This window comes from Furipterus horrens, unplaced genomic scaffold (genome assembly GCF_987537825.1).
Source record: "Furipterus horrens unplaced genomic scaffold, mFurHor1.1.pri manual_scaffold_12, whole genome shotgun sequence".
Lineage (NCBI taxonomy): Eukaryota > Metazoa > Chordata > Mammalia > Chiroptera > Furipteridae > Furipterus > Furipterus horrens.
Genome location: NW_028327182.1, coordinates 3,936,003 through 3,957,525, shown reverse-complemented (window position 1 = coordinate 3,957,525; position 21,523 = coordinate 3,936,003). Strand labels below are relative to the sequence as shown.

The 21,523-nt window shown below is 45.9% G+C and overlaps 1 protein-coding gene across 1 annotated transcript in view; it reads right to left on the bottom strand.

Annotated features, from left to right (window-relative positions):
* LCP1 (lymphocyte cytosolic protein 1) overlaps positions 1 to 21,523 on the bottom strand; it is a 47,274-nt gene that overhangs the window by 11,454 nt on the left and 14,297 nt on the right. The window contains exons 2-10 of the mRNA XM_090258921.1: positions 15,004 to 15,092; positions 14,176 to 14,339; positions 13,894 to 14,023; positions 12,438 to 12,570; positions 10,217 to 10,298; positions 7,942 to 8,107; positions 6,426 to 6,568; positions 3,392 to 3,487; positions 1,354 to 1,549 (exon numbers count right to left, since the gene is read on the bottom strand). Coding sequence (XP_090115047.1) covers positions 1,354 to 1,549; positions 3,392 to 3,487; positions 6,426 to 6,568; positions 7,942 to 8,107; positions 10,217 to 10,298; positions 12,438 to 12,570; positions 13,894 to 14,023; positions 14,176 to 14,339; positions 15,004 to 15,067 — 1,174 coding nt within the window. The 5' untranslated portion in view covers positions 15,068 to 15,092. The remainder of the gene's footprint in view (positions 1 to 1,353; positions 1,550 to 3,391; positions 3,488 to 6,425; positions 6,569 to 7,941; positions 8,108 to 10,216; positions 10,299 to 12,437; positions 12,571 to 13,893; positions 14,024 to 14,175; positions 14,340 to 15,003; positions 15,093 to 21,523) is intronic.

Sequence of the window (21,523 nt, the reverse complement as noted above, 5' to 3'; positions counted from 1 at the left end):
TGGGTTGAAACATTAGGCATCAGTCATTATGGGTTTTTAAATATTACTATAATAAATTCTTGAGCAAGGCAGAGCTATAAGGGAAGTATTGTGACATGCCTGGCAGCGAGTGCCGAACTTCTGGAAGGCAACATACATTTACATTAAACACGCAGAGGTGATAGTGTTTGCTGAATGGAGGAACAGGCCCTTAAAACCTATTGAAATAGTTGGTGAATGATTTAATAAGAGTCCAGAAGAGCAGAAACAAAAAATAATGATCAAAAAGCCATTCTGCAGGAAGAATTCTTAGTATTTGCTGATTCGATACACTTAGGAGAGAGGAAGAGGCAGCTAGCAAAGTAGAACCCAAGGTCTTGGTGACTGAAGGAAACAGTGGAAGTGGAGACTTCCTGAAGGAGAGAGGACGGCAGGAGTGGGTACAGTAGAGAGAGAACAGGATGCGGGGAGCACAGATGATCCAGTCTGCTTTGCATATGCTGAATTTCGAGTGACAGAGAAGGACCCAAAGGGGGCTGTTCAAGAGGCAGATGGAAGTGGTGATTGGAGGTCAGAGCTGTATGCCTGGACCTCTGACCACGATTTCCCAAACGATGCGAATGCAGTAGTGCTGGAATACAAATGAACCTTGCATTTCCATCTAGACTAAAGCGCTACAGAGAAAGGATCAATCAATAGTTTAAATCTGGACTTCCTTTCCTTGGGGATATTCATTTAATATTAACTTTGTTTTGATTTTCCTGCCTCAATATTGAGACTAATTCATGATGGGGAAAAAAGTAAGCATCTCTGGCAGTTTCATCTGTTAGAAACTGACTAAAGCTATATGCTTTTTTGCTCGATCTTAGGGCATTAACTTCCAAAATACAATTGTCAGGGAGTCTGCCTCAGATCATGGCTGTGTGCCGTGTACAGCCCAAACCAAAGAAGCAAAATAAAAACAAAAACTCAGTAAACACCTCCTAGAATAAATATCAGTTTCAGATACTGTGTGGCTGCAATTTCTTGACTCTAGGAGTTAACACGCAGTCCAGTAAGTACATAAATTAGATTTTTGGAAGTTAGGATTTATTTAATGTGATAATTAAATTCATGTCTTTCCTCAAACAATTCTGATAGTGGATAAAGTCTTTGTATTACGGATGTGATATAATAATATTTGATTATTCTTGCTTGGCTGTAATTGACTTGATTAATCTATTTCATTCTTTTTGTTATGTATCAGAGAATTGATGGCCTTTTTGCAAACTTTCCCTGACATATGAGGGGTTCACGTTTGCTTAGGAGGTGATCGTCAATTGCGTAGAATTGTGAACGTGTTCCTAAACTCTTAACCAACTGGCTTCCGGTTACCTTCAAGAGCTCCCCAGTCTATGTCCTGGTTCTCTGGCTTGTGCAGGGCAGGGTATTTGTTGAAGAGGTTGGCAATGAAAGCCAAGTTCAACTTGGGGTTCCCTCGGACAACATCTGTGGCTGTGACAAACTGCCGGCAGCCCAGCCTCTCCGCCTGCAGCAGCATGCATTCTGCTCTCTGGAGGTCATCCTTCTCCTGCAGAGAAAAAGGCTGGGTCAAGGCCAGGTCAAGGCTTAAGGCTGAGAGGCTGGGTCAAGGCCGGGTCAAGGCCGGGTCAAGGCTGGGTCAAGGCCAAGTCAAGGTTGGTCAAGGCTGGGCCAAGGCTCTCCAGGCACAAAGCAGACATGGATAACAGAAGAAGAAATGAATATCTTACTGACATCCTTAGTGCTGAAACTTAAATAAGCACATGATATATTCCTCATATTCTGCTGAACCAAAATCAGATCATCACAAGTAAAAGGAATCTCGGAAGTTAAATGACCAAATCTTCTCACCTCGAAACAGGACCATTTCAGATGAATGGTTAGCTGCCCTGTTTTTAAAAATATTCAGTAGATTCCACAATTTATTAAGTGGATCTTAATTATTTTCAACCATTAAGCTTACTTTTTAATTATTTCTGGCACAGACCATGAGATTTTTGTCTACCAAAAATGTTTATTGATTAAGTATTAAATTAGATTCCTATTTTCAGTTCATCAAAGACATTTACATCTGCCATGAAGAACTTCTGATTCATTAGTGTGTGACTCCACACTGAGCTGGTATACTTGCAACTTAAATGAAATAAATGCAGTGAGTTATTTAAGCTACATATGGTCATTAATAAATATACAATATCAGTTTGGCTTGTGCAGACTTCAGATTGAGAACCACTCACTGAACATACTAAAGGTCTATTCAAGTAGTTTTAGAGACTCTCCTGTCATTGGCAAGCAGACTCTTACTAGAAGACGCTTGTGGAATTCTGGTCCACTGTCCTTAAAACTCTTAAGAGTCTATGAAGACTCCAACTTTCAGAAAAAAGAACTTTAAACTGGAATTATTTCTTAATATGATGCTTTACTAAATAATATTATACATTTCATGAGCTTATTTTTCATTCAGGAATGAGTTGACTTTAATATTAACTCATTGGATTTAACTCAAAAATGGGGAAGGTGATGATTTCTCAAGATCAACTCTAAAGTGGTGGCAAAACTGAAGTGTTAATGCTCAGACCCATGCGGTGCCCACTGTCTTTAAAGACCCTCCAACCAGACACTTCTAGGACTTCACACGCCCCTGCCCAGCTGTCCCCTCCTGTCACCCGCAATGATGTAGTGAGGCAGGGCTGCGGCTGGGTGGACTTGAGGGCCATCCTGGTTTACGTTCTTGCTGTACCAGGCCCTGGGCTCGGGGGTCGTGGGATGACTAGCAGCTTCTCTGACCTTCAGGTTTTCAACTATAAGGCCGTTGAGCAGTTACCTTAGAGATGTCGACAGGGACTAGAGGTAGTGTATGCAACAAGCGCCTTACATGGTACCTGGCACATTGGAGAAACTCAACAAGTAGGGATGCCCCCCCCCCCCTTTTTTTTATTATTAGAGGAAAAGAACCGAAGCCTTGGATCAAATAAGTTCCAATAATCTGTCACATGACCTTGGACATATTAATTAACTCTCAGTGTTTTCATCACTAAAGTGAGAATTTACTTATTTGTATAAATATTTCACCTATTTCCAGAAATAATGCTCAGGTACCCCCAAAATGGAAATAATGACATTTCTCGGTGCTGTAGAGCCTATTAAATGATGGGAAATATACAGAAGTGCCTCGCAGGCTGTATGGAAGGTAAATGGTGTTATTTCCAGATTAAATCCCCCACAAGTATTAACCAAAAGGGGTCCCAGTTCCTAGGAGTTTTAACAGAGCTGCGAGCAGAGGGAGCCCCCCATGGAAGCCCAGAGTCAGGGTAACACAGGCCGACAGAGCTGCCAGTGCGGAGGCAGCACTGCGCTCCCCAAACGCAGCCTGGGGCGGGCGCGGCCTTACCCTCAGTCCTGACATGTCAATAATAACCGCAGGGACGCCTTCCTCGTCGCCTTTCGGAGCTACCTGTTCCAGCAGGTGGTAGTACGCCTTGGAGTCCTGGGAGACAGTAAGGAAGTTCAATTTCAAATGACATCCTCAGCACAACCATTTCCCCAAAGCAACTGTTCTTCATTTCTTATTCCGCTACCAGTCAGGAATGCCGGTTAAGGAACAAAGCTGGAAACACGTACTTATCTGAATTTTCTACTTATTCGTTTAGATATTATGTCTGCCTTTCTTTTTTACAATGGGTATAACAATTGAAAATGCACAAAGGGCAACCAAAAGATGTAAATACTGTTCTTTTGTTCTTGGGGTGGGGGATAATTTATTAGCACGAATTAAATTGTATACAGGAAAATACATATGCCTTTATATTGCTGTCGGGTCAGTGTAAGTTGAATTTTAAACAGTGACAGAAAAAGGAGGCAGAAGTTTAAAGCAGAGTTAAAAAATACATTTAAACAGATAATCAGCAAAACTAAAGTATTTTAAACAAGCAATCTTTATGTAAAAAGAGTGATTAAAATGACAAGTTCATTTACAGTTTATCCAGACACTAGAAAAAGTGGTTTAGTTATAGTAGATTGTCTATAGATATTGAATTTTTATGCTTTCTTAGATTCTGGAAATATGCTTATTGACAAAAAGAATTCTCAGAGGTGTAGCCTTAAAATTATAAATGTATTCTCATTCAATGAAAAGATGCAGATGTTTCTTTACACCATGGAAAGAGATTTTTATTTCTCTTAAAGACTGGAAAACTAGCGGTTGTTCTGGTTTGTTTTTTTCTGTTTTTTAAAACTGGGGAGGGCATGCCGTGACATTGGAAGTGAGAACGAGGGCATGCCAGCCATGGCTGTCGCACCTGGGGACATGCCTCCCCTCCTCTCCGTTTTGCTGCAGCCATTTTGAAGGCCTTGCTAGGTGTCACCTCGTTTCATCTGATCCTAAGAGACCTTTCTCACTCAACTAGTGGGGACACCCTCCCCACCTTTGCTGACTTGGTGTGATGTGAGGGCATCCCAGTGTCCCCTGTGGCTCAGACGCGCGTCACAGCGCCGACCTCGGTTGGGACGCGGCTGCTCCCGCCTCACACAGGTGCTTCCCTAGCCCCAGACGGGGACTGCCCAGAAGAGCACAGCCTCTCAGTGACAGGGAATCAGGCAAGTTTGTGGCTCAGATGAAACGGCCTGATTGTGGCTGAAAAGTTAGAAAAGTCTGGCCGAGACAGTTGCAGAGCTGAGGTGCTGAACGCAAAGGAAGAGGACGCTTCCCAGCGCCCGTGCCGTTAACCCAAGGGAACTCGGTCGGCATCATTGGCTTAGGTCCTAAGGAACAGGGGCTTGACTTTCTCGAAGCTTCGATCTAACTGGCCCCATGCCGGACGGACCCTGAGCTCTAAAGCCAGAAGCCCACAGCGGCAGAAGCTGCCCCTGAAGAATTATCCGCCTGGGTCAGCTCCTTGAGTCGTGGGCCCTTTCCTCTGCCTCTCTTTGGAGAAAATGCCTTTAAGTTTTGAGAAAGCAAAGACTGGAATGTTCTTTGTACGCTGTGCCCAGGGTCTCACATCACGGGCTCCTTGGGGCTGCTTCTGACATTCCTTACGCCTCCTTACGCTCTGTCTGTCTGGGTCCCTCTGTCACCCATGCCGGCAGCTTTTGCCCTTGACCTTGACTGGGAACTTTTCACAAAACTGAAACCCCCGGGGCACGCCCTGCCCCGCCTGCACCATCTCCGCTATAGGACTGAGGGCTTCTTCCACCGCTCTGGGGTGACTCCTCACTGCAGACGGTTTCCAGAGTCACTCTCTTGTGAAACCCCCTCTGGTCTGCACAGAAGAAAACCTGTCGAGAAATTCCCGACTCATGGTGCTTTAGAGAGGCAGGAGAGTGTGGCACCCAGGGACAGGAGCCGTGGAGGCCGGCAGCTGCCTCATGTCCCGACCCTGGCTATCCCCAACTCCGTGAACTTGAACCAGTTACGTAAGTTCTCCTACCTCTGTTTCTTTAGCTGTAAAATGAGAAAATAATAATCCTTATCTCAAAGGCTCATTGTGAGGATCAATGAGTCAGTACATGTATGAAGCAGTTAGAACAGTGCCAGGCATGCAGTAGACACTCTATGTGCCGGTACTAATGCAATTAGAAGAGTCCTCATTTAGTTTATGATGATGATTATTATTATCATTATTTTAAATCCTCACCTGAGGATGTTTTAAAAAAAAATTATTGACTTTAGAAAGAGAGCAAGGGAGAGACAAAAACATGTATTGGTTGCCTCCCACGTGCCCCCTGAGTAGGCATCGAACCTGCAACTCAGCTATGTGCCCTGAACTGACTGGGAATCAAACTAAAAATATATATATTTTTTAAATAATAATTTATTTAGTTGTTTAATTTTATTTTTTTAGAGAGGGGAAAGGAGAAAGAGAGGGAGAGAAAGATCACTGTGTGGTTGCCTCTCACGCGCGCCCCCAACTGGGGACCTGACGTGCAACCGAGTCATGTGCCCTGACTGGGAATCGAACCAGCGACACTTGGCTCGCAGGCAAACTAAAAATACTTTTAGTGCGTGGGACGACGCTCCAATCAGCTGAACCTCCCGGCCAGGGGTCACTTAATTCTTTCGAGGCATCCCGATCTGAGAGTCTCATTTATAAAATCAGGAAGACATGAGTCCTACACACACTTGACAAGCAGTCTGCTCCTGCCCTTCCCCCACCTCATCCTCACCCCTCTCCTTCCTGATACTGAAGCTCTAAGGAAGACCCTTCTCCCCTTGCTGCTGTGCGGTGGCTAGGATGGCAGCCAGGTCTGTGCGTGGCCCGCACATGGCCTTGGGAACAGCAGGCATTCCAACACAGCGCCAGCCAGCTGCGCGGGGACCGCCCGCAGGGAGCCCGGAGGCAGGGCCGGCTCTCCGCCTTTTCCCCATTGAGGCCCCATTCTCTTCCCTGCTGCGGTCAGTCCTGGGCCCGCAGCATGCCCCCTACCTTGATGTCGGTACTGAAGTTGGTGATTTTGCCACAGCCTGAGTTTTCCAGGTGGTAATTGGCCCATCTCAGCAGAAGCTCCTCGGGGGAGAGTCTCATCAGGTCCTCCAGGCTCTCGCCTTCTCTCAGGAGAGCAATCAGGACTAAGGAAGCACAGAAGCAGAAGGAAAATGAATCCGGGGCTCGTTGGGGGATTAGGTAGAACTTTATCCCGCTCTGCTGGGAAGCCAAAGGCAACATCATCATCTCTCTGGGCGAAAGGTACTTACAGCTTCTCCCATGGAGCAAACACTTTATTCTAGGTCCCTAACGAGGGTGTAGGGTACTGTGAGCTTGTTTGTTATCCTTATTTTTCAGATGGGAGAGAAAAGCGCCAATGAATCTCAATGCTATGCCTAAAAAGAAGGTGGCAGAACCAAGGAATAAACTAGAGCATCCGCCTAGCATGCTCCTCTGGGTCTGTCAGGCCACATCTCGTGAGATGGCAACATTTTTGCTTTTAAGAGATCAATTTTGCATTACTGACAATGTTCTACTGTCTGCCCCCAGGGGTGTTTTATATTTCAAATGCTTACCTGCATAATTTTAGCAACTCAAAAAGTATAATGAACTCCTCTATATTTCCCAGATGAATAAATATTTCTTGCTCAGTTAGAAGGTTTAAATATAGCTGAGGTCATTATTTGCAAATCAATAGTCTTTCTCGTGGGTTCTGAGTTTTCTATTTGTTGTTTTTTCCTCTCCTGTATGTTATGTTTAATATATTGGTTTTATATTACCCTAGGATTCTTCACTGGCTATTGTGATTTGGACTTTAAAAGTGTATAATAAAATTATATATATATATTTATATAATATATATTTATAGATATAAAATAAAGATCAGAATTTGGCTACAGATTTCATATTGGTAGGATCTGTACCTGAAAATAAGAAAGTAACATTACATTTTATATGGTACTTACCAAGACCTATTACTTCTAGACCACAGGCTCTGACTGTTTAAATGCAGATAGGATGCTCAGAGCAGATAGAAAAAGATTCACAGCTACACATTTAGTTTGAGAACGTTGAAGCACTAAATGTAATTTCCTATCATTCTGGCAAGATCTAGACGAAGCTTCTCTTAGTCTGTTGCCATCACTGCAGTATATAAATGTGAATCGCTGCATAAAACGTAAGTTAAAAGTAGACTATTTGTGATCAAGTGTCTAAAGGCAAAATTAACGCAGAAAAGCTGTTGGGCTTGGAGCCCCAGACAGCTAGACCGAGCTATAGTTTCTGAACACGCATTATTGTTAGTCTGTGGTCTTAAAAACCTTCTGTTGCATTATTTAAAAAATCCGGTCAGTGTGGGGAGAAGCTGTTACCTTCCTACCGTGAATTCCATACGACTCTAGTTTTCAGAAATGGAGGGTTCTAAGTCTAACGGCTTCTGACATCATCTCCTGCAGCTCCCAGCACGCACGGTAATAAAAAGCCACGCCACGAGCAACACGCGGAGTTTTGCTCGTACCTTCGTTCCTGCTGAGCTCGATGTCGGCAAACAGCCCGATCTTGATGACTTGCCACAGAAGCCCCAGAACCAGGTAAGGCTTCCCCTCCTTTAAGTCCTCAGCCCCGATGTTAACCACGTGGCACCCGATGGCTGAGGCGGAGTTCAGGGCCAGGTTCAGATTCTCCTGAAGGGGAAAAAGGATGCGAGTTTTGGTTCGGACGTCGCAAATGCCAAAGGATGACGACCGACGGGGCAGCACCAACCATAGTTTGCTTCTGGGGACTTCCCAGGCCGGGAGGCACAGTCTTCACTAGACTTTTACGCTGAGAAAGAGCAGTGAGTTATAACTGGGCCCAGACACAGCGCGTATGTGGTGCTGAGGCAACCCAACCAGAACCCCGCGTGGAAGGCCCGTCCTGGTCAGGATGAAACAGATGAATTACACAGTTTCCGACTTGCTCTGTGCTGGGTCTTCCCACGCAACGTCTCCACCGGCCAGATGCCGAGGAGGCAGCTTCGAGGGGGGAACATACCCTCATTGCCTTGTCACTGTCATTAGTGGCCCAATCATTGACTGTCAAGGTCCCTTTGACATTGGGTATTAAAGGAATGAGAAAGACACAAATCAAATTCACAGAAAAGACAGAGTGGTTCCTACCAGGACAATCTGTTGAGTATCCGTAATATCTAGGGACCTTGAGCACACACACATCTACACAAACACACACCCATGTGTGCATACACATATGCGCACGTAGGTACAGATGGTATGTTTTCATCACTAACACCAATGTACATAACAACTCATATGCAGTTGGAATAGAGGCGGTGAAATTTTCAGTCTAGAGCTTGTCTACCATTTCTTGGGTCCAACAAGGAAGCTGTAACAGAGCCAGAGACGTGGAGAAGTCGGTTTTAGGACAAGTTAACAAAACAAAGCACTGGACACTGCTGAATTCATCGGGAAGGTAGCTGCTAAGTGAAGAAAAGTGTTTTTTTTTTCCTTAGTGTGTAGCTCAAATGATGAGCGAAAAATATCAGTTCTTTTTACGGCCAAGACTGAGTAAATTTAACAGTACGAGCCCTTCACATACACGTCATCATCACTGTTCTCTTTGGTTAACAACAGTCCCATTTTAAAAGTACGCAGGGTTGCTTAAATCCAAACAGGAGGTAAAATCTTGGTTCACAATTTAAGAAGCGAGATACGGCTTCTGAGCGTGAGATCTACAATAATGTGAAAAGACTGGAACGTAACAGAGAAACGCAGCTTACGTACTACTGGTTATTGTTCCAGTTCATCAACACACTGGAGGCGGGGAAAAGTCATACATATCACCCGTGGCTGCGGCAGAGAGCGCTGCGAGGGCGGTAGGAGTACGTCCTGATTTTCGCGTCCCCCGCTGCTTAGAAAGGTGTGTCTTTTCGGCTAAAATGCTGCGTATTGGGCATCAGCTCAAAGATAAATGGCCAGGGAAAGTTTAAGTTCAAACTTTACAGATGCGAATTTGTATTCATTAGTGGCCACAATGCAGAAAGAATTCCCCAGCTGCTCACACCCCACTCACTTTCTCCCACCTCCCCTTCCCCCTATCCCACCCCTGTCACATGAATAAAAGAATAAACAGAAATGTGTCCCTCCCTCCCCACTAGTCATGACAAATCCCAGCCTAGAGCCTGGGGTTGGGGAGTAATGTCTGAGCATCTGAACAAGTCTGACTCAGCGGTCCTGGGGCCAAAAAGTCTGTTATGTTCTTTCTGTAAAGTAAAAGACACATTTTCCATTTTCACCAATAACTATTGATCTGGATATCTGGAGTCTGTCGGCTGTCTCCCGTTCTTGGCTTCTAGTGGGCAGAGGCCAGGAGGCTGCTAAACATCTTTCCATGCATAAGACAGCCCCACAGCAAAGAATTATTTGGCCAAAATGTCAACAGTACCAGGAAACTTTGCAAACCACTTTTGACACATTTGATCAGTCACAGCACCTTCTCCACACACTGCACAAATCTTTTGTTGCTTTTCAGTGCTGTTTTTACCTTTCTTGAAATAATAAAGCATAATACACTGAACACGTTACATATTTTCTTCTACCTTCATTATTAAACGGCTACACAAAAATTCACCAATTTGATAAGTTTTTTTTAATGCACGCTGATATGACAGCTGTCACCATACAGTCTAACAAAATTGTTTTGAGTGAAGTTAAAGACAGCTATGCGCGCCTGGAGCCACTGTACGGAAAAAACTAAACAGACTTTTTGGCCAACCCAAAAACAGAGGGAAGAAATACCTGAATGGTGAAAGGGGTGAGTTTCTTTTTGTTGATTGTTCTTTCGTCAATTGTGTCGGGAACTGATAGGTTGATCATTTTACTGAAAGAGATACAATGAGCTTAAAGAATGCAAGGCTTCTAAATAATGGCTCAGTAACACTGAATTTAAATTCTAGCAATATCATAAACAAACAAGGTTAGCAATGTAATCTGCGCTACCCAGCATTCAGATATAAAATCAGTTATGCAATTTTGATGAGACTCAAATTATCTGTGAGATAAGTTAATATTCCTAAACTCCTACTAATATATTAGGACATAAGGGCCCCCACTTCATTCACCCCCTTTAGAAGCTACAAAATTATCCTGGTTTCCTGAGAGTATTAAGGAATTCTGGGTGGAAAACCAAAGCAAGTCCTCCATGAGTACCTTACTTTTTCAGCCATAAAAATGGTTCCACTCTATAAAAGATTATTATACATTTTGAGCTTTTATAACACCTAAATTTCTATTTGACACCTGGTCAAACTCTATACCTTTGATTAATCACATAATAAAATGTTTTAAATCTTCCTGTGGTCACTATTATATCAGCACTTCAGAAATTTCGCCCACTCAGGTATCTAATACATTGATCAGACATCCCAAGCAAGCAGATATTGTTCATGAAAAACTGATTTTACACAAGTTAGCACTGGTTTAGTCTTCAATGGGGCATAAAAAAATAAATGTCCTTAGGTCACCTCCACCTTATTTAAAGGAAGGGAATTGGAAAAAATGTATGAAGAATCAGCAACAAAATCAAAGAATATTAAACTTGATTCTGACTATTTCTTTTTTTTTTTTAATGAGAAGAGACAGCAGCACGAACACTTTTTCCCAACAATTTTTAAGCAACTACCTTTTCTGTGGTTGTTGTTTAAGGGTGCATTTCTATAACTTTATCGTGTATATAGAGATATAGTTAAATACAAGGCATTTTACTGTAATACAGGCAATACAAGGTCTTCAATCGTCATCTGAAAGATATGAAACTGGAGTGAACTAGAAGCTCAGGGAGATGACGGGGCAGAGAGGTGACTTGAAAAATGTAATAAAGTCCAGTTATTGGACAAAACGTGTGGGTATAAAAAGGTATGTAACAGTCCACAGCAGGACATTATAATGGCCTTCCAAGTATTACAAGCACCAGATGCTTTAAGAATTCAGTTAAGGGGTAGATCACTGGAGGTTGGGATAGACCAGCAAGTTACACTCTAAATGGATTTGGATAGGAGGAGAGGAGGAGGAGGGGAACTCTTTAAAATAAGGCAAATAAAAGGCAAAGCTACAACTGCATGTTCTAAGACGGGTGTGCATGATAGCATGCCTGCTGTCCTTCACAAAGCCACTGGCTCGGTGCCCTGCGCGGGGTTCCTGGGTCAGGGGGTCTTGGGAGGTGAAACGAGGAGGATATGGATGGAAGGCCATGGGGGAGGTTGGGTGCCAACCCAAGGAATCAAGACTTGATCCTAGGCTAGGTTTTTTATTTTTATTTTTTAATTTTTTTAGCAATTGAACCTTGAAAAAATGAACTCTAATAAATAAAATGCCCAATGCAGAGTCGCTCTGGCCAGAGCCGAGCCAAGGGGCCTGAAGCCCCGCCCAGCTACCCCACACCTCAACTCCCGGGCTTGCTTAGTTTGGGCCTGTGAGGCCCCTCCCGGGCGCCCTGTTTTATGGTGACGGAGGTATTCTCAAAGGCACCGTGGCAAGCGGGCTCTGAGCCTCCCACGGAAAGAACGCGCTCTCCTGTCTCGGTGCGCTCAGCGGCGTGGCCGCGCGCACTGCCCACAGCTCCCTTTGCGCAAGCACCCGCCTCGGGTGTCTCCAGCTGTCGTGCTGCTACTGCTACGCGTTCTGTCTGCTCTCCTGTGCAGAGGCTGCGCTCCAGCGAAGCCAAACACGTCTTCCCCAAGCCACGGCTTTTGGCCTAGGGTTACTACATCTCGGTGTTTCTGTTTGCCTCTCTCCTGCGCATCCCTCTCCTCCACCCAAGAAAGCGTAGTTTTACGCTTCTCGTTAAAAGTTTCTCTCGCGATCGGTTTCTCTCCTGGACCTGCCCAGGAAAAGTCCAGAAAAGCGTTCCTGGGCCAGCCGACCACAGAAGGAAGCTGGCCTGGGACCCACACAAGTAATCGCTGGTGTCTCAGAAACCTCCAGGGAAAGCTCTGGAAACCAGGAAGGAGGTGGCGTTTACCAAAGGACGATGCCGTCGCCCACCGCGCTGAAGAGGTCGTTGGTGTTGGGGTTCATGGGGATGACATGCCGGCAGTCGGGGTCGTTCTCCAGGGCCTTGTTGATCCAGTTCACGAAGGCATACTTCTCTTCCTCTGCGGGGGAGCGGTTACAATGACCCGTTTGCAAAGTAAAACGCTAATCTACGCAAGATATACGCGCGAATCTTAGCTTCTCAAGCCCAGGACAGACATCGTGAGGTTCTCGCATCCATTCTCTGATCAGTTACTGACAGTGGAGAATCTCAGATGACTGGGGACGTAGGCACAGACCCCCTGTTCCCTCCACGTCGGAAAACATACAGCAAGCAGATTCAGAAGACATACACACGTGTGTGCAAGTATTTCATATGTAGAAGCAAGTATATCGCTCTGTTTTCTATGTAAACACATAAGTAATAAGAAGACTTTTCTTTATATTTATATGTAATTTAGATGTCGATGTACTCTAATTCTTACAGAATAAACTCGGGGTTCTGCCTTTAGCCCTGCTGATTTACATGTGGGAGGACCGCCCATAACCCTTGCAATATCTCGGAGTTTCATTATAATGAAGTTGCTGTGAAATGGAATCATTTGTGATATCATCTTTCTTTCCTACCAGGGAGGCTGCCTGCCAGAGGTCGATTTCAGAAATTTGAATAAAACCTCAAGTGATGCCTGGCACTGCGTTTCTCAGTGAGTGTCATTAAGAGCGACAGTGTCCCCGGGGGGAATCTGGAGTTACGAAAGTTTGAGAAACACTGCAGTAGCGTAGCATTGTCTCCAAGATGCATCATGTCCACTGACGATGCAAAGGACTGTGGAAATGTTCTCATTTCAAAACAAAAGGCTAAACTTTGTCTTAGCAGTGACAGAGGGTACTTAACCGTGAACTTATCTTTAAGAGCAACTAACGTCCTGAAGAACTCAGTTTAGGGGTTGCTGGGTTACTGTCCCATTTGGGCTACTAGAGGTTTCCAGAAAGGCGGTTGGATGGGTGTTTTCAGAATCTTCAGACTAAATATACAGTGTGCTTACAATTCAATGAAAGTGATCTTCTGCACCCCTTGGCAAGCATCAAGAATAATCATGAGGCTGGAAGATGGGAGCCTTTGTAGCTCGTTTTGTCCAAAAGATATGCAGAGGAATTTTGGCAGCCTCGAAGGTGCTTTTTAAACGCTGATAGGACTCTTTGGTGTCGGCCCTGCCCCGAGCGGGCATTGCTGGCCCGCTTATGCTCTGGGAAATGAGCAGTGTAGTCAGTAACCTCCTGCAGACTTCTGTCTCTCTTTGCACCCCTAAGTCTGAATACCGAGGTTAGAATCCGCGACCCTAGAAAGATGGGTCCTCTCTGCCTGGTCCCCTCGCCCTCTGCCCTCATTTCTCTCCGCCCCACCCCCTCTCTGCCTCTGTCCCACACCCAGGGGGACAGCTTACCTGAGTAGGTGTGCTGGGTGCCGGCGCTGGACTGCTCTGAGGTGCCCCCGATCGCACAAAGGCCTTCCTTCTTATTGATCGCCTTCCTGAAGGTCTTGGCAACATCCGTGCTCTTCAGGCCGTGAAAAACCTGCAAGAATAGACCGTATCTTTAGCAGCCCGAGAGGCGATCAAGAAAACCACAAAGACTACGCAACGGTGAGGCAAGGGGAACGGCAATGCGTTTCTGGATCTTTTTTGAATTAAAGTTCTGGGCGGCCTCGCGTTCCGCCCCATCCTCACCTTGATAAACTCATCGAAGCTGATCCTCCCATCCTGGTCCAGATCCCCCGTCGCCATCAGGTTCTCCGTGATCTCTCTCACTCTGTACCCAGGCAGCGGCAAGCAGGCGGCCTTGAACAGGTCGTTCAGCTCACTGCAGCTGATGTAGCCGTTCCCATCCGTATCTGTCAGGCACACAGCGAGGCGTGGTTCGGAGCAGCTCAGCTTGCAGCAGGGGGTGGGGCAAGGAAAGGGGGCGTGGAAAGGGGCGGGGCAAATAAAGGGGGAGGGGCAAATAAAGGGGGAGGGGCGGGCAGCAGAAGCCATCACTGAGGGCTCACTGCGCGCCCCTCGCCGGAGCCAGGCTCTCACTCCGGGCATGGCCATTCACATCACTTCCAACGTCCAAGAGGCATGACTTCAAAACAGGGGCCTGGCAACAGAATCTGAAGGGATGCTCACAAAATCAGATGTGGAAATAAATCACAGATGGGGAGATAAAGGGGAAGAAGAAGTATGAAATACAAAGAAGACACAGAAAAGTAGTTTAAAAAAGAAGAAATAACAAAGAAAGCCAAAGGGAGTGGACGCAATAAAGAGAGGGGACGTCGGGGCCATTTCCAGGAAGAGCTACAGGTAAGAAGGGGCCCATGGTCCACGTTTTGGTAGAGAAAGAAGTGTCCTTCTGGAAAGGCACCGTTCAGCGCTAAGTTCCCCAGCTCCTGGTCCCAGTCCCACTGCATTCCTGCCACGTCGCGCTTTTGCTCAGTTTACCATTTCACCGAATCTGTCCTGAAGATACTCAATAAAGAGGAGAATTGTACCGCCTGAGGTACCAGGTCTACTCACCGATTTTTTCGAAAGCTTCTCTGAGCTCCATCATTTCTTCATCGGACACTGATCCTCGGGCCATTTTTTATTGCTTTCAGGCAACAGATCTGCAGGGGGAAGAATGGGAATGATGGTTGCGCATAGTCCTTTAAGGGCCAATTTCCATTTACGAAGTGAAGAAGCATCCCTCCGCATCCCTCAGGATGTATAACCGTCTTTCAACAACGGAAGCACTAGGGTCTTTTGTCACCTCCCATGTGGTGGTCTCCGAAGGGGGCCCTCACCAGGCCCTCCTCTCCCTGCCACGTAGGGACTGCTGCCCTTCAGGGGGCGGAGCTTACTTCCCTGCCCTGGAACCTGGGCTCATCCTGGCACTGCTCGGACCCTTTAGAAGGCTGGAGGATCCTTCCTTCCAGAAGGCTGGCTCTTGGCATGTTCCCTTCCTCTGCCACACAGTGAGAACCAGGACGAGAGCCAGGGAAGGAGACCCGGGGGCTCCAGTTACCAGTTCTGCTGTGCTCCCAGCACCTGAGCCGGCCTTCCGGGGTGTTTCAGCCCATCGGAGCCCCGGGTGTCCACAGTCCCGGCCAGCTGTGCTCATTAAACCAGGAGTCGAGAGAAAGGCTAAAAGGACTGTTTTCAGATCGCCAACCTTTAGAGCAGTTTGTTACACTCCACTTTTACCCAGGTTTCTTTCAGGCCTCTTGTCATGCTCGTATTTAGAACAGGTTTGGCCAACCCGACAGATACATTTTATAATTTACAAGGACGTTGTCAAAGTTCTACACGTGTTTAGGGAAGGAGGAAGGAGAGTAGACCCTCTAATAATTCCTCGCTGGGAATCTAAGGAACGTTTGGGTGTTCTCTTCTCAGAAAGGCTGGTTTGGCCGAGAAACGTGTTCATGCCAGTGCTGGAGTCCTTCCCCTTTTCCTGTGCCTTATTGCTGCCTTCTGGGTAGAGAGAGCAGAAAGCAGAAGATGAAAGATGGTGGGGAACACGATGCCCCGGGCTAATCCACATGGTTTTTCAAAAAGGGGTTCTATGAAATCTTACTGGGTTTCCTGGTGGGGTGGGTAGGGGTGTGGAGGATGGGGTATTTCTAGCGTTCTATGTAGGGATGTTGTTTTAAATTGACTTTCTTTTCTCTGCTGTCCCATTAGGCCACAGTACGGTGCTGCACTTGATCCCAGTGGCTGCCAACCGGAACACACACAAAAAGGAGAATTTGAATGCTAAACCAGCAAGCCGAACGCACGCACGAGGCTTCATTTTGCAAATCCACATCCTTTATTCACCAACTTACTATCCTGTCACATAGTATATGAGTGCTTGCCAGCTTTTGTTTCCCCGTGTGACCCTTTGTTAACAGAAACTTTACATGTAAATGAAAGCAAACAAGTTAAAAAAAATTCTGGGAGCCTTTGGGTATAAAGAGCCAGATAGCCTCCTGCCTCCACTACCTCACCTCCTTGTCACCTTGCAACAGTGGGAACTCCAGGGAACACGATTTAAACTTAAGGAATTATATATATATTGTTATTTTTAAAATTTCCTTAAAATATATTATGATCCCACTTCTGGCAATATAGCCAAAGAATCTTGAAACACTAATTTGAAAGAACATAGGCGCTGAGAATCCAGCTCCATGTTCTCTAGAAACTAATGTGGTGAACAAAAACATCGTCAGTTACATAATTCACTCTATATGAGCCAAGCAACCTGATTCTCTGGGGGCCGGGGAAATGAGGTCAGCAGCAACACCTTTCCCCAGGCCTCAAGAAGAAGACCATTGTGGGATAGAGGAAACACAATTTTGTGTGTGTGTGTGTGTGTTTTTTATAACGTCCCTTAATGAAGGCTGATGGCCTAAGTATATCCATTCTCACTTTTTTAGAGCAGGAAGTAGATGCTCAGGGATATTAGATACATGATCTCAGATCACACAGGCAGGTAGGGAGAAGAGCAGCCGGGATTCCAAGTCTCAGTCTCTTCTCCTCTCCCAAGATGTCTATTCAGGCTCAATGCCTTCACGTTTCTGTGAGGTACGCATTTCATCCTTGCCTTCATTCACTCAGAAATTTTTCACTAAGTATCTTTAACATGCATAGCCCAGGGGAGATTAAAAATAAAAACACCTACAACACAGGAGCATATCTAGGTGGTCTAACTTAGGAAGCCTCTGTTTCATGAGTTAAGAAATCAAGGCTTCTGTTTGAAGAAATTAATTTATAACTTTGCACGCCTCGCTAAGTTCTGTGACTGACGTGGCTGGGCTCTCCTTTACACTCTCCACCAAGGCTCTCCCCGATCATGTTTTAACAAGATGTTTGGTAAAATGTGTTCTCAGGCCCTGGCACCGGCTGGCCCTTCTTGGTTTGAGGTGTCCTAACACCTCCTGGTTCAGGAATGGTCATGGGATTTTGAAATAAATTCATTCATTGAACAAATATTGAATGAATGCCTACTCTGGGCACCGTCCTTCAAGTGAGACATGTCTACCCGGACCTAGTAACCCAAGAGCCTGAAATGATGGGAAAGGTCAAGAGAATGAGTGGGATCTCGAACTCTGAACTTGGCCCCATCCTTTGACCTAGGTGACTGGTGAGAAACACAAGTGAAGCAGGAAATGAGAATGTGCTTTAAGGGTCAAGAGCAGGGCCAAGGAAGAAAATAAAGAATTACATTTTAGGGTGGAAACAAACAAATTAAGATGATGCTTTAGTGAAAAAGGAGAGAACACATTTTAGCATAAAAATTGCACGGCCCATTCAAATAACATGCCTGGAAAGAGAAATAAAGCATTATTTTAAAGCCATGGAAAGTAGGTCAAGATGAAAAATCTGACTGTCCGAATAGCCAGGCTTTTCTAAGAGATTTATAAATGGGATCAGCTCAGAGAAGCCATATAGTGAGACAGACTTCAAATTATAAAAATTCGAAGCCCAACAATGATTTAATAACTAAAAGGAAAAGAAAATAGATTGAATGAGTTTAAAAGGTGAATTGGAGACTGAAGTGTGAGCAGCCTAAGTTACTACTGTTTGTTGCTTGTGGGGCCCAAACACAAATATTGGGGGGACCCAAATATGTTGCGTTTTTTTCGTACAGTGACTCTAGTAACGCTTAGTTGTTTTTAACTCCACTTAAAACAATTTTGTTCAATTGTATTGTGACAGCTGTCATGTCAGCGTGCCTTTGAAAAAACTTATCAAAACTGATGAATTTTTGTGCACCTGCTTTAATACTGAAGATGGAAGAAAATATGCCATGTTTTTGGCATGTTATGGTTTGTTGTTTCGAGAAAGGTAAAAATACAACTGAAACGCAAAAGACAGACCTGTGTGGTTTGCAAGTGTCTTGGTCCTACTGACATTTTGGGCAAATAACTCTCTGTTGTGGGGCCATCTGATGCATTGGAGGGTGTTTAGCAGACCCTGGCCTCTGCCCACTAGAAGCCAAGAGTGGGAGACAGCTGACAGACTCAAAATATCCAAATCAATAAAGTTATTGGTAAACATGAGAAATGTGTCTTATTTTATGGAAAAACGTAACGGACTTTTTTGCCAACCCAACAGATAAGTTGCCTTTACCATCAGAATGAGCAGAAAATCCTGGAAACACAACTCAACTTTCAGACACAGAAGGACTCTAAGGACTAATTTTATTACAACCAATGAGATAAAACGCTTCATCTGTGTACAAGTTCACAAAGCAATGCCAAGCTACAGTTTGTTAGTGTGGCTGCTGGGGACAGAGTCGTGAAAGGATGGGGGGACCACTGGAAGGGCCGTTACAGTGCAGGACCGAGAAGACACCCTCTGGCTCACTGAACTGGATGCACCAATAGCAGCGTTTTCACAAAGCAGAGAACCAGGAAGCCAGACTCATTAACATGCAGATCAGACCACTTCGAAGAAGGACATTGTTGGTTAGAATCAAATACTAGGTGCTTTCCGTAGTCTATTAACATGTATGCCTGGAAAAGATACACCCATTTTAGGGCATACATATTTGAAGGCACGCGTTACAAGACTGTTGGTAAAATTCATAGAGACAATTGGTGAGTGTGTCAGCTTGCAAATTCCCGGCACCATACTGGCAGCAGACTCTAGAGAGGTCACAACGATAACACACTTGCTGAACCATTTGGGGCCTGGAAAAGAGTGAAAGGGATGTCCCTTCCGGGGCGTGAAGGGGCAGTTTCTCCAGGGCTGCTCTACTGCCCTTGCTGTAGAGTGGCCTTCCTTAGTGACCGCGTCATCTACCTGGGCCCTGCCAGGAACCCTTCCAAGGTCTCCTGTAAATCGGTGGTGAATTCTGGAGCCCTGCTTTTGAACCACTGCCCAGATCTAAAGAAGGGAAACATAAAATACACGAAACCTTCAACACAAAATCTAAGAACATTCTCAAGCCCTTCTCTAAGCCACGTCTGGCTGCGAGTGTTTCTGTAAGCACCGAAATGGATTAAATCAATAGTTATAGAGACCCATGGTGTTTGGCCAAAGGAAGTACAGGTTGGTCATTGTGATAAGATTATTTTTAAAGTCGTAAGAAAATCAAACAACCTCTCACATGGCAGGAGCCACGAAATGTGTTCATTGCTTTCAGTCACTGCGTTTTGAGTCCCTACTTACAGGAGGCTGGTATTTTCCAGGTTGGTAGTGGAAACAGACTTCTGAGAATAACTTCTCATAATAAAAACCCCTGATCCATATTCCTGAAGTCTGACTACAGAAACGATTTGTAGGCGTTTACTACAGAATACAGTCCTGTAGAATTTAAAAAGGAAACCATGCGCTCAAAAATGAATGGGAACCTGTAAGCTGAATGTTCTCCGAGGAGAGAACATTCATGATGGCACGCAGCAGGAAGAGAGGAAAAAGGAGACCTGGCCCCGGTGACGCGCTCCTGGCTGGGATCCTTCCTGAAAGGCGATAGTGCCGTGCTGGTGAGGGATTTGAGTCAATGCACTGACGCCCAGTTACATTACATAACTGCCCCGATCAGGGATGCGCCGGTAACCTGGGATCACCTCGCCAAGGGACTCTTTTGAATGCGCCCTAGTTTTCCTGCAACTTGACACAGTGAGCAAAGTAAGACTGGACAGTCGGGACCCGAATTCCTAGGGTTACCTCAATCACTGCAGCACGTGTCCAGGTGGCAACCGGACTCCTTTGACCGCCTCAGAGAAGAGTAAGTGACCCCCAACAACATGGCATCTCGGACGTCAGTGATACTGCCGTCTCTAGAGTTAGACTAGGCTAACTAAGGAATTACAGTATAAAGGACAGGGGACTGCAACACAGCACGAAGGACCCGCGAGGTTTTGAGAACCGTAGATAACACAGGAGCTTTGCTTTCGCTTATTTCCATCCGCTTCCCTTTACAGAAGAGACCACCGCAGGGGTCTAACCCTGAGGAATTCACTATATATTCTTGGGACACCAATCGCCTACCGGTACACATGTACCAAAGCTTTCCATAAGAGATGAGCCTGAAAATGTATTTTTAAAATGACTTCGAGAAACCAAACAATTATAAAGGGTCTCAAATGCACAGAGCCACTTCAGGGGCTCTTATGAATTCTTTGTCAAGGAAAACTTCCCTGTTATCCGTTTTCTCCCCACACATTCGCCAGCTCTCCACGGGCCACTCCAGAGGACAGAAGTCTCGTCTCCGCACCCACAGAGGACAGAGGAGCAAGGTGAGGGAGGCTCCTCGCAGCATTGATGCGGGTGGGGGTGGGGGGGGCCTGCTGCTCACTGCCTCAGGCCATGGCAACGGTCCCGGGGGCCGATTACTCCAACCCTGCGGGACCCGCCGCTGCCGCTCTGAGAGCCACCGTGGCTCCATCATGGCACGAAGGGGCTTCCGAAGCTGTACACAGCCCCGCACACAGAGCCCGGCTCTGTCACCGCAGCTCAGGGTGCCCACAGCCTGCCCGCTCTCCCCCAGCGCACCCCCAGCACCCTTGTTGTCTGCGCAGGACGCCATGCAGAGCAGACCTCTCGCAAGCAGAGGGGACCGGTCCTCCAGCCTGCAGGCCGAGGCGGCACCTCCTTGCCTTGGTATCTCTCTCTTTCCCTGGGCTGCAGGGAATAACCCTCCTGGCGTTAACGCCTTGGACCCCACAGCTCCCCTTCTTTTCACATTCCATTGGGCTGGCCAAAGCGTCCGTTATGTTTTTCCCTACAGTGGCTCTGGTAGTGCTTAGCTGTCTTTAACGTCATTCGAAACCTTATCAAAATGGGTGAATTTTTGTGCAGCCATTTTAATATGGAAGATGGAAGAACAACATGCAACATTTTCAGTGCATTATGCTTTATTATTTCAGGAAAGGTAAAAACACAACTGAAACACACACACAAAAGGAAAGGCTGTGTGCGGTGTAGGGAGACGGGGCTGTGACTGATAGAACGTGTCAAAGATGGTTTGCACAGTTTCGTGCTGGGGATTTCTCACTGGACGATGCCCCCCGGTCGGGTGGCCCAGCTGACGTTGGTAGCGATCCAATCGAGACATTAACTGAGAGCCATC